The 12,233-nt window shown below is 39.1% G+C and overlaps 1 protein-coding gene across 2 annotated transcripts; it reads left to right on the top strand.

Moving 5' to 3' along the window:
* The first annotated feature begins 2,072 nt into the window (after positions 1–2,072).
* LOC122812868 (zona pellucida sperm-binding protein 4-like) lies at positions 2,073–7,700 on the top strand. 2 transcript variants are annotated; one of them, XM_044084913.1, is made up of 12 exons: positions 2,073–2,273; positions 2,975–3,102; positions 4,132–4,297; positions 4,498–4,638; positions 4,769–4,947; positions 5,298–5,395; positions 5,672–5,799; positions 6,154–6,343; positions 6,511–6,655; positions 6,766–6,838; positions 6,954–7,154; positions 7,511–7,700. In XM_044084913.1, exons 1-12 carry the CDS (start codon positions 2,108–2,110, stop codon positions 7,675–7,677), a joined length of 1,782 nt encoding a protein of 593 aa, XP_043940848.1. In that variant the 5' UTR covers positions 2,073–2,107; the 3' UTR covers positions 7,678–7,700. The 2 variants fall into 2 exon arrangements, with proteins under 2 accessions (XP_043940848.1, XP_043940847.1); XM_044084912.1 differs by having other exon boundaries at positions 7,508–7,700.
* The last annotated feature ends 4,533 nt before the right edge of the window (positions 7,701–12,233 follow it).

Raw genomic sequence — 12,233 nt, 5'->3', positions numbered from 1 at the left:
GGGGTGGAGATGGCACATACAAGGAATCAAGTATTCCACGGCTCTTTGAAGGTATGACTTCACAGAGATGGCTGTGGACCCATGGAACCAATTACAGGAATGTGTAGTGAAGATGTATTCAATAAAAGCATTTAAGAGACCATGAATCAGGTAGATAAAGGGTAAGGGGGGCCGATAAGGATGGAAGAGACACAGGATATTAAATGCCCGGTACTTACGTATTATCGCAACCAGGTTCCAAATATGTGTAAGTAATGCTGGGAAAATGTGAAACCACATCAGTTCTTACATTATTTTCTTAAGTTAATGTTTATGTGCCGATACAATTAAACAGATACTGTACAATGATGCTGGCAACTGCAAGAAACAAATTTTTGTGTGGGTTAAATAAAGTCTGTGTTCTCTGTAATGAGGCACTGTGTCATAACTACTCTATCACAAATAAATGGCATTTCCCTGCAAATTTAAGCATGGGAAGCGTAGACCATATTACAAAATATTTGTCATGCAATTATTTTTAAATTTAAAATCACTTTAGGCAACTTGTACATGAGAGCACTGAGTATAATAAAATGAGTAATAAAGCAACTTACTTCCTCTGCTCCTGGTTACGCTAATAAGTTTTGTCTGTCTTAATCCCTCCTAAAACTTGTAGTTCACCATCCTTTCTCGAAATGTCACACAATGATAATAATCACAATTAAATTCCTTTTACTTCAAAAATGTATATTAATTCACACACTGTCAATGACTCAGATTAATAGTCTTACTATTTTAAACGTCTCCCTGATTATCTCTGGATTTCTCGCTGTTTCATTAAGAGCTATGCAGAAAAGTATAATACGAAGTTCTCCTGGGCATCGAATGGTTAAAACAAAAAAATGTATTAAAATGTTTTTTTGGCGTACATTTGCATACTTTTATAGTATTTCAGTGATACTACAATACGGGACGACACAATAAAACATGTAAAAGGGCCGTTTTTCATTACTTACTTTACACAGCAGCATTGTCTTTTTCATGAAAACAAGACTGTAACTGCACAGTGCTACATTACTATCAACCCACCCCGTGCAAGTATGTAGCCAGAAAATTGTGTTTTGTACTCATAAACTGTTTTTACTGCCCGTCGACCCACCTGGCATCTGAAAACAAGGATACATCTTTCAAAATGTCAACCCCTTAGCAGTTAATAAATGAATGATAGGATGTCATTTTTCAATGGTTGCGTTAATACATAAGTACCAAATCCCCTTTGTCTCCTATGATGTCAAGCAAATGTAATGTAACAAAATGACTGAGCAAATAACTTACGCAGGTCAAAGATTCCAAATCACTCATGGAAACAGACAATTGTTTTCAGGCTTCTGTAACAGTAATCCAAAAAATAATAAACAAACTAAACAAATAAATAGTTTGTCAAAACAATCCGATAACTTTTCTGCATTGCTTTAATGTTAAAAACTGATATCACCAGAACAACAGTGTATCTCTATGTGCAGGAGACAGTGATGTCACCGGTACACAGATCTGGCAAAATTTTAGAGAACAGGCAGACATCATCTCTCAACTGTCCAGATTTTCACAGAACGTCCAGATTTTGGCTAAATATTTTTGGTCTGCTGCTCATAAAACTTGTGGTTTTCTGGTAAATTATTGAGGATTGAAGTCACTAAATAATGACATAAATTTGAGTTTTAGAATTTATATCCTTCAGAAAATACATGCTATCACAAAGTCTGTTTTTATAGCAACTGCCTAAGTTTATAAGAGCCATATTTAAAATCTATCGCTAATTTGGGCTTTGTACAAATTTCTTGTGATAAGAGGTTGAGAGGTATACATACAGAACAAAAGTTTTGTTAACTGATTCAAAATGCTCAAAGCTACATTTGAATTTTTAAGCTGCATATACTATTAGAACAAAAAGCACATATTTCTTCAGAATTTGTTGTTTTTAAAACAGGAGGTCTGGCTTCTGGGTATTCTTTGAAGCAAACCAGGCAGTTCTCAGGGAACAATTAAAGACAGCTGTAGCTCGTTACTGTTTTCAGGCATAAAACTCCCTTCTTGGGAATAGCTATTGTTAGCTGTGTTTTGGTTTGCCATGATGGCTTTGTTTAATGAGAGAGGGTTTGGGTTGTATTTTGTGATATTGGTCGGTCTTATAGCTGGGGATATGTCCCAGTTTTATGAGTTTTCTTATGATTGTTTTCAGTATCATGTTGAAGTGAATTTTCAAGGTGTCCATGGCTGGAATATTAGTGTATTGGGTAAGAGTTTTTTTTTTTAATTTTAGAATGGTTTTCAACAGACGAACTTGCATTCTGTCAGAAGTCTTGTTTTTGAATTCTTGTCTGTCAATTATGTTTTGTACTATTTTAATTGTGTTGTAGGTAATGGCTTTAAACTTGTAGGACATCTCCTGCTTGTGACTTGAGAGCCTTTGAAATTCTACAGCTGTAAATTTAAGTGGTTCACTTATTCTGTAAACTTAACAAGCTACTATCTTAGTGTTTTTCTTGATTCTAAAGTATTTTTGAGGCTGCTTAAAATCTAAATCCAGGAGTATAACTCACTTCAGTCATGTTGATCTTATCCCCCTTTACCCCAAAATGTTATGGTAGTTCTTTTGCCTGCTTAAGATACTGTAACTTGTTAGTTCACACCATTTTAACTAGGTGTTTGCTGTAAAACTGAATGCATTTGGAATAATGTTTTACTAAATGGGCTGAGCTGGTAAGGAACTCTAAATTTGTGCCCCCCCCCCCCCCCAACAAAAAACAAAAACAAACTAAGCATTAATAACTTCAATAACTTTCTGATGACTTGGACTTCCAAAGCAAATCTCCCAACTTGGAGGTTGGGGTAGGGGCAAATCCCACTTAAAAATGAGCCCTTGACATAGTGAGAATCTGCTTTGTGTTATTTATTATGCAATGTGAAGTGTTAATGAACTGTGTTCTTTCTTTAGATTACTCTGATATGGCAACCCCACTCTCTAGGGTGTCTCCAAATTGTGGTTTGATCTCGTATGGAAACAGAAATGAAGGCTGGCTGATTGTTTTGTCCACTTATACTGGTTGCTATGTTCAGGAGAATGTAAGTACTCTGTTAAGCAGCAGATTATTGTACTGTAGTTGGTTGTTGAATGGAGGCTGTAGTTTCAAGTGGAACTTGATTGACACCTGTTTAAAATGAGTAATTTCTTCATATTTGGACTCTTTGCATATGCCATGTGATATGCTACTAAAAGCACAGAAATCGTGGCTTGTTGCTTTAAGCTTAACTTGAAAGGTAAAATGGTACAAGAAACTGGTAGTACTGATTTGGCTTTTCTTCAGGGTCCAGTGTTCTGGCCACTTGTCTAGAATTTTGTGTAGGTCTTGCATGGGGACCAGCCATGGAGAAGTTGACTGCTAGCTGGCACTAAGGCAGTCCCAAAATGGCAAAAATTAATCTGGTTTTGGAGGAGGGAGGAGGTTGGAGGTTGGATGTTGTGTTGTCAGTAATTACTAGCTCCCAACACCTCTGGATGGATGAGATCATTTATGGTGTAAATATGAAGTCCTTGATGTGTTTGTGGCCTGATAGGGGAGCTATTGTAGAGTGGGATGGAGAAGCAATTTTGTAGGGTTTGCAGGGTGCACCTTATGGTGCATAACTGAGACGCAGTGCATAACTGTGAAGCAGCATTAATGTGAGTGTGCAAGTGTTGCAGAAGTGTGAGTGTGCAAGTGCTGCAGAAGAGTTGGGTTACACCATTGCAATCATGTTTGAGCACCCACTCCAGATTGCGTTCGCAGTATGCTGAGCTGCTGTTTGTGTATTATGACACAAACAGCTCCTTGAAGTATGGTGCAGCTTATTGATTCACAATAGTAACTCTGCCTAAACTCTACAGTTTCCTTCAGAGGACTATCCTCCCAGTGAAAGGTTACACTTCACTGAACTGGTGGAACTGTTTGGAGAAGATGGAGCTTTCTAGCAGTCTGATTTGAATGAGGAAAATGGTGTACCAAAAAGGTTGTGTTGTAGACCTCCATTTTATTTTTCCTTCAAGAGATGATCTTGCTATTTAAATCTCAAGTTGTAAAGACTAGTTCTCCTAATATTGCTGTTTTGTTTAAGTTTCCCCAAGGGATAACCCTGCTGTTTGAACTGCGGTCCCTACAAAACCCTGAGAAAAGGAAAGCTACTGTAGAGTGCAATGACTGGCCACCACAGCGAGGGGAGATGGCAGACTCTGCATCTCGCCACTGGAGGCGAATTAACTTAAAGCAGTCAGCTGATCAGTGTAAGTCTACCTAGGATGTGGTCACTATCTGTGTGAAGTTGCAAGGAAGAGTTGAGCATCTGTACTTGGGGAAGCATCCTAGAGTTTAGTTGTGAGATTTCTTCCCCCCCCCCCTTGTAAAGCAATAAAGTGGACTTTATGATGGGTGTGAACAGGGCTGTATAAGTGTAGTGTCCATGTTTCTGCTTCTGTTTTTGCAGATGAAGATAAAATGTGCTCTATCCCTCCAAGCAGAAGAGTGTCCTGTGGCTCTGCTGACATCACTGAGAATGCCTGTCTAGAGTCTGGATGTTGCTATGCACCTCAAGATACACAGACACCATGCTACTATGGGATAACTGGTAAATGGACCTTGTTTCACAATGTGCTTCCTAGTTTGAGCAACTAAAAATGGGTCACAAACCTTTGCAAGCTGCAAGAGTGGTGGGGAGTAAGGCTGGCTAACATCATTTGTGGATTCTTAACCCACAGGCTGCACAAGCAATGGCTTCTTTACCATTGTTCTTCAAAAGGAGCTAACCAAGCCGGACCTGGACCTGAATTCGGTATCCTTGGCAAACCCTGTAGGGTCACAATGTTCACCAGTGTTCTCCTCCACAGACATAATGGTCTACAAGTTTCCTGTTTCCGAATGTGGTGCTGTGAGAAAGGTAAGGCCTATGGGGCAGGGGACTCCCTTTAACTGGAGTCACACCTTCTATAATGCTTTACAGGCAACAGTATTAAATAACAAATGACTTCAAGTGGGCCCACAGTTTGTACAAGTGTATAAATACTAACACTAGGCTATGATTTCATGTAGGAATTTTTATAGCTACTTTAAAATGGGGCAAATGGCTGTAGCCTGTATTCTAAGGTGGTTTGGTCTTGAAATGAAAATACTCATTCCCCACTTCTGAGTGGTATTGATCTTGTGCACAAAGTGGGAAGGGGCTGTTAACTAAGATGTGTATTTATTAACTAAGATGTGTATTTATTAACTCTCTCTTTCCTGCGACAGACTGAAGGCAACAATGTAATGTATGAAGTGAACATATTGGCAACAAAGGAGCTTCTTGTAGGGCGTGCTGGGACTATCACCAGAGATGGTGACTTTGGGTGAGTATTTCTTGTAGGGTGAGTTGGGACCATTTCCAGAGATGGTGATGGGTTTAGAAATTTTGAAATGGAATGGGAGAGGTATTGCTGAAAACACAATTGTGCATATTTTTTGGGGTGGTATAGTAAACTATATATAAGCATAGCACTTTAAATGAGTAAGTTTAATTATTGCCTCCATAACACCCCAGTCCAGGGCCCAGACTAGTACCATTTGAATTTCTGTTTCTGGCTTAAGTTTAATTGCACTATGCAGTTCTCATTTCTTCTGTTTAGGATGACTGTAACCTGCACTTACAATGGAAGTCAAGCTCTGGCTCTGCAGGTGACTGTCCACACTATGGCCCCCCCTCTCCCTGCAACTGATGAGGGTTCAATGAGACTGGAGTTGAGGATTGCTAAAGGTAAGTTCCTACACGCCAATAAAAAGATGGGGAAAAGCAGCTGCCCAATTGTGTGGAATGGGCTCTGGCTTGTATAGCCTGTTGTCTTAATCCCATAACTGATAAATGACAGGAAGGGTGATTGTCTGTACACTTGTATAATTCACTCTGTAGTATTCACCCCACAATGTCCATACTGTGCTTTGCAGCAAATATGGGTATAACATGCAGTGTTCTCTCATTGCAGAAACCTATAGAAAATTTACCCAACACCTTTGGCATGAACTAAATTTTTCTTAACAGCAGTAGATGGCTGTTGGTGTTGCCCCAAAACTATAATTTTTTTTTCTCCTTTCTCCTCCCCACTACCATCAGATGTTGGTTATAATACTTGGTATGTTGCCAAAGACTATCCGGTCCTAAAGTTCCTCAGAGACCCTATATATGTGGAGGTTCAAATCTTGGGTCGAACTGATCCTTCTATTGTATTGGTACTAGAGGAATGTTGGGCCACTCCGTCTGCAGATCCAAATGACAACATCTTCTGGAATCTTCTTGTAGCAAGGTAGGATCTGAATAAATCTTTAGCAGTATACCATACCTTTCCTGACCAGTAACCTATTGTCAAATTGCAATAATTTTACTTGCATGCCACCAGTGGCTAGGTAGTGGGCATGCAATGCAAGACTGTCTATTCTAGTTGAAATAACTTGGTTTTACTTGGTCCTGCAGCTGTCCTTATACTGGAGACAACTACATAACTGTCATGCATCCTGTAGATGCTGGATCTGGGCTTCAGTTTCCCACTCATCATAAAAGGTTTGAGCTGAAGACCTTTGTGTTTTTGGACTCCACTGCAGTGCCCCTGAGTGGCAATGTAAGTATGAAGAGTAGCATGATCAAGGTGTGGTGTCGTGAGGATGACTTTGGCAAAATTGGCCATGACCTTTTTTTGAGGCACACTACATGTATTTTTTTCTTTTGTAGGTGTTTATCCACTGCAGTGCTACAGTTTGTCACCCAAGTAGTAGAGATACCTGTACTACAACTTGTCCACCAAGTAAGTGCTCTGTTCTTTGGAGGGGGTGGTGTGTTTATTAAAAAAAAAAGTTGGTAAGTGTGCAAAAATGAGTACCACATTAATTGGAAGAGTTATCCTAAATCTTCTCTTTTAGGGTACAGAAGAAGTGTGAATCATTTGAGCATCGTGGACAATGAGGAGGCTGTGGTATCTTCAGGCCTTCTGATTCTCAGACAACCAGAGCTTAATCGTTCAGCTGACCGATATGACAAAGGCATGTATTCTGACCTGATCCTGCAGAAAAAAGAGGCAGAATCTACAACGGTGCATGCTCCCCCTGCCCAAGAAGAAATGGGTGAGTCTTTGGCATACACTGAGAGGACATCAGCTGATAAGAATTAAGGCTCGTCTTTGTACACTGCTTTTGCATGTATAGTTTGGATAAATTCTGTCTCTGTTGCTGGCTGCCACTCTCATGGAAGTGGTTTCCTTCCCTCTTATGTGACTGGGGTGGAGGTAACATTTTGAGGGCAAGTTGGACCATGAACTGCTTGCTAAAGTTGGTGACAGGAGGGCACTCTGGAGGTAGCATAGCAACTTGGGTAAGGGAGTTTTTAGAAGGGAAATATGTCAAATAGAACTTGTTTGTCTATGAATGTATTTGATGCCCTTTTATGATTCCTATTTAGCTTTGTACCTTTCCTCCAGCAGGACCTGCCATATCTTCCATTCAGGAAACTTCCAGCTTGGGTGTTCCAGCTACATACATCTGGATTTCAGCAGCCTTTGTATTTACTGCTTGCCTGTGTGTTTTAGCAGTGGTCTCTGTCCACAAATGGATAAAGAAAAATGCTGTAAAGTGTCAAAACTGCTCTTGAGAAATAAAAATACTAAAATTTGACTCTGGTGTTTTGTTTGAAGTTTTTTTAACACTTGTCCCAGCTTTGTACCCCTAACACCAACACACCAACACACCAACACACACACACACACACACACACACACAGACCAACACCCCAGAGGCCTGACCTCTCCCAAGCACTGGCAGAACCACTCAACTTTGTCCTACAGGGTGGTGAATAGCTGGTGTGAAGGGTGGTCCTACCATTAACTCCAGGAATTAGGCAGCCTAATGCCTTTTCTAACTAGCTGATCCAAATTCTTATCACTCTCTCTCCTCTCCCCCTCGATAGTTAGCTTTATCAAAGGTAAATGTTTGAACTTTGAGATGGTTACTCTGACCACAAACTGTAGGCAAGCTGTCATGCAAATTGGTTCCAAATCCACTGAGCTGAAGTCTGAAAGGGCAAGAACCAGTTATAAAATTCCCCTGAGTAGTTGATTCCACAGTTACAGAACAGCACTTAACCAGGGGAAAAACATTTCCAAAACCACTTATTGTAGGCTCTCATAACAGTGAAGATCAAGTGTCTGCTCCTCGGGAATTTCATAACTGGATAGCAAAATGGCTGAGACAGGCCTCAACCTAAAGAGTAAGGGAGTACATAGAGTAGGGAGTATATCCGGTAGAATTAAGGTAACGGTGGTATTCGGGAATTTGTGCTGCCACCCATTTTATATGCTTCTCAGATCCTTGCTCTCAAAATAAGGATTGTTTGAATATTTTAAGCTTGAGTAAAGATCCCTCTGACCATAACTCAACTTGGCACAATAAAATCGGGACAAGGCTTAAAATGGGGGAACCAAAGGCCTCACTCAAAGGGGAGATTTTTAAATATTGCTTCTAGAAAGTTCTGTTGCTAGGATAACAGGATTTGAATATGAAGTCACTCAAATGTATGACATTTAGTGACTTCAAAACTGCAGATTTTGAGGAACAGACCATAAATGAGACAAATCCAAACCCCTGGACAGTGAGGTTGAGAAACTGCTGGTGTACTAAAAATGGGCATAAAGTACCAAAAAACTGCAACATTGTAGCATTTGATAAACGTCTCCAGCACTAGCGTGCAACCTAGATAACACATCTCCAAGATTTTAGAGACCTCTTGTACTTGGCCAGCACCTCCACTGTACTGCAAAAACCTCTTGCCTTACATTAGTAGAAAGGTATTCTGATAATTTCTGTCCTCAGCACTGACCCATCAAAATCCACCCTGTGGGATGTATTAAGCAACTAACAGACTTTCTTAAAAGACCTAAACCTTGGACAACTCGGGGGTGGACTGTGCATTGCTTCTACAGAATATAGTGGAGCCAGTAGTGCAAAACCTGCAGTTCAGCTAATTTTGGGGTCTAAGAACTAATCTTCACCCAAAAAGTAAGACTGGGAAGGATGGATTTGCTATGCAGCACTGTCCCCTTCTGTGGAACACCCCCCCTGCCACCTTTCTGGCCTCAACTCCAGGTTGGGCAGCGAACTGTCTCGCCTTTAACATGTAGCTGAAAAACAGGGATATTTATGAAGTTGCCCACTTGTATGACTTACTAGCTGGAGAAGGCCTAAGGTTGTGTACTGGCAAAGCAGAAATGGCCTTTTGGTTCAATTTGCCTTAACTACTAGGAGTTCTTTAGACTGGGGGGTTGTAGCAAAACCATGTTAGGACTGATTGAAAAGATCTTAATGGGACACTACAAAAGGGTCTAATCTTATCCCTTGCTGGCCTACATTTGAAGGACTAGGGACTGGAAACTGATCTTTGTTAACCCACTTGTTAAAGAGCAGCATTCTGTCTTTACTCTTGAGCATGGCCTGTATACAACATCTTTTGCTGGGTGCTTCACTTTCAAAACTGAGGCTGCACATATAACCACCTATATTAAGATAAAGAAAATGAAGAGCGTGAGGCAGATGCAACTTCAGCGTATCACAACTGTTACGTTATGCCAAAAATTATATGTGCCAAAGGCAAAATTGTAGTTCGTCACCATAAAATTACCAGACAGACCAATATTTCCAAAGTATTCCCAGCGTGATGCAGGTACAGCTACAGCATATCACAGCTGTTATGCTGTTTCAAAATGTTATATGCGTGAAAGCAAAAAAAAGTTAAATGGTTAAGTTACCAAACATGCCAATGGTTCTAAAGCATTCCCAGCTTCTTTCAGCGACTGTTAGAAACGTTACCAGCTGAACTACTCTGTTTTATCCACCAGCTGAACTACTCTGTTTTATCCACCAGCTTAACTGCAACTGCTCCGTTTTATCCACCAGCTGAACTGCTCCGTATTATCCACCAAGGCTAACAAGCCAGCATTCAAACCATTTAGTTATCGGTAGCGTTCAGCTTCTCTGCCAATAAATCCCTTAGAGGATACAACTTTCGTTTCACCTCACTTTACAAACAGAAGACTGATCGACCAAGATGATCCAGAACTTTATTTATTCAAAACACAGCAAATAGGCTAGTGCTTTCACCCGTAGGCTTCATCAGGCCACTTATAACTAATACAATTCAAGTGTAGTTATAGTACTATTTAACATCACTTCCTTAACTTAATACATCACTACTTCCACATATTTTCCAATTTGCGCACTATTCTGCATATTGCATTTAGAATACTATCTGTGCAAAAACTACAATCATTCATTATAAAATGCATGTATATAAATAAAATCAGCTAATTTTGTCACTATGCTGGCGCTAAGTGTATGAAAACTACTAAGCACTAAATTTAACCTATAACTATAAATATCTATACAACTTCAACATACATATAATATAACAGTTGTGTAAAAATAGTAAGAATTGTATAAAAATCACGAATAAACATAATTAAGACAAATAGTTTAAACAATGCATTTTAAACTAATACAGGAAAACTATTTCTTAAAATACTTACACTTGCATATATAAGTATATGCATCCATTTATACACAAGATTGTACGTGGAATATCCTATACATAAAAAGTGTATAGGCAACACCTAACAAATGTATGTGTGAGAAACACACCTGCCAAATATACATTGGTAAGGATGTCGCTAATTTATCTATGCCTAAAAACATAGGATATACTATCTACTATGCCTGACTTAATACATAAATTGTAGAGATGTGTATATACAGTATGAATACACTAAGTTCATAATGATGCTGAAGTGCTAGTGCTTTTTTAATTCATTTAACTTTTATTTTTCTATTTTTTTCAACATGGGTTTAATAGGGACCCTATCGTTTGAGTCCTGGTTCACGATCCGCCCTAAGTTTAATTATCCACTTACTTTCACTACATTCAGTGGTATTACGTACAGTACCTCTGCATATGGTAGGTTTTTTAACATACACCACTTTAAATTTAAATCTATGTTCAATAGAGGTCTGTGCTACATGTTTAGACAGTGCATTCCTCTCAATTAATCCTAATGTTATAGAGATGCTCCCTCACTCTCTCTAAGCCCCCTATCTCTTTCCCACATAAAAAGCTGGACACAGCTGGCACGTGGCTAAATATACCACATGTCGTCTCAGTTTGCCTCACAGTGGAATTTAAACAGTTCTTGTGTTATTGGATGTATGCATGTTACTGATTCATCAATAGTATCACAGAATTTACATCTCCCACATGGTTTAGTATTTGTCTTCTCACCAATATCCTCATAGTCCACTATTCGGACCACATAACATCCTATACAAATTCAATTTATTTTTATATAGGAATTTAGGCTCCTTTCCTACAGCCTCTGAGATGGCAGTGTTCAAGTTGTATAGATATTTATAGTTATAGGTTAATTTAGTGCTTGGTAGTTTTCATACACATTCTTAGCGCCCGCATAGTGACAAAATTAATTAACTGATTTTATTTATATACATTTTACTTTATTATACATGCATTTTATAATGAATGATTATGTAGTTTTGTATATTTATGTAGTTTTTGCACATCGATAGTATTTTAAATGAAATATGCAGAATAGTGCGCAAACTGGAAAATATGTGGAAGTGATGTATTAAGTTAAGGAAGTGACGTTAATTTAAATTGGTACTATAAATACACTTGAATTGTATATTAGTTATAAGTGGCCTGATGAAGCCTACGGGTGAAAGCGCTAGCCTATTTGCTGTGTTTTGAATAAATATAAAGTTCTGGATTATCATCTTGGTCAATCCGTCTTCTGTTTGTAAAGTGAGGTGAAACGAAAGTTGTATCCTCTATGTAAGGGATTTATTGGCAGAGAAGCTGAATGCTACCAATAACTAAATGGTTTGAATGCTGGCTTGTTAGCCTTGGTGGATAATAAGGAGCAGTTCAGCTGGTGGATAAAATGGAGTAGTTCAGCTGGTTATGTTTAAACATCTTGGTCCAGCTGGTAACGTTTCTAACAGTCGCTGAAAGAAGCTGGGAATGCTTCAGAACCATTGGCATGTTTGGTAACTTAGTAACTTTTAACCATTTTACCATTTAACTTGATACGCTGTAGCTGTACCTGCCTCATGCTGGGAATACTTTGGAAATATTGGTCTGTCTGGTAA

This window comes from Protopterus annectens, chromosome 10.part0 (assembly GCF_019279795.1).
Source record: "Protopterus annectens isolate FY-2018-M chromosome 10.part0, PAN1.0, whole genome shotgun sequence".
Lineage (NCBI taxonomy): Eukaryota > Metazoa > Chordata > Ceratodontiformes > Protopteridae > Protopterus > Protopterus annectens.
This window is presented reverse-complemented; position numbering and strand designations above follow the sequence as displayed.

Bases quoted from the DNA above. Each gene is read 5' to 3' on its own strand.
- LOC122812868 (XM_044084912.1), top strand. From the start codon at position 2,108: ATGATGGCTTTGTTTAATGAGAGAGGGTTTGGGTTGTATTTTGTGATA. The intron at 5,396-5,671 runs GTGAGTATTTCT...TCTTCTGTTTAG, and splicing joins ACCAGAGATGGTGACTTTGG to GATGACTGTAACCTGCACTT. The intron at 6,839-6,953 runs GTAAGTGCTCTG...CTTCTCTTTTAG, and splicing joins TACTACAACTTGTCCACCAA to GGTACAGAAGAAGTGTGAAT.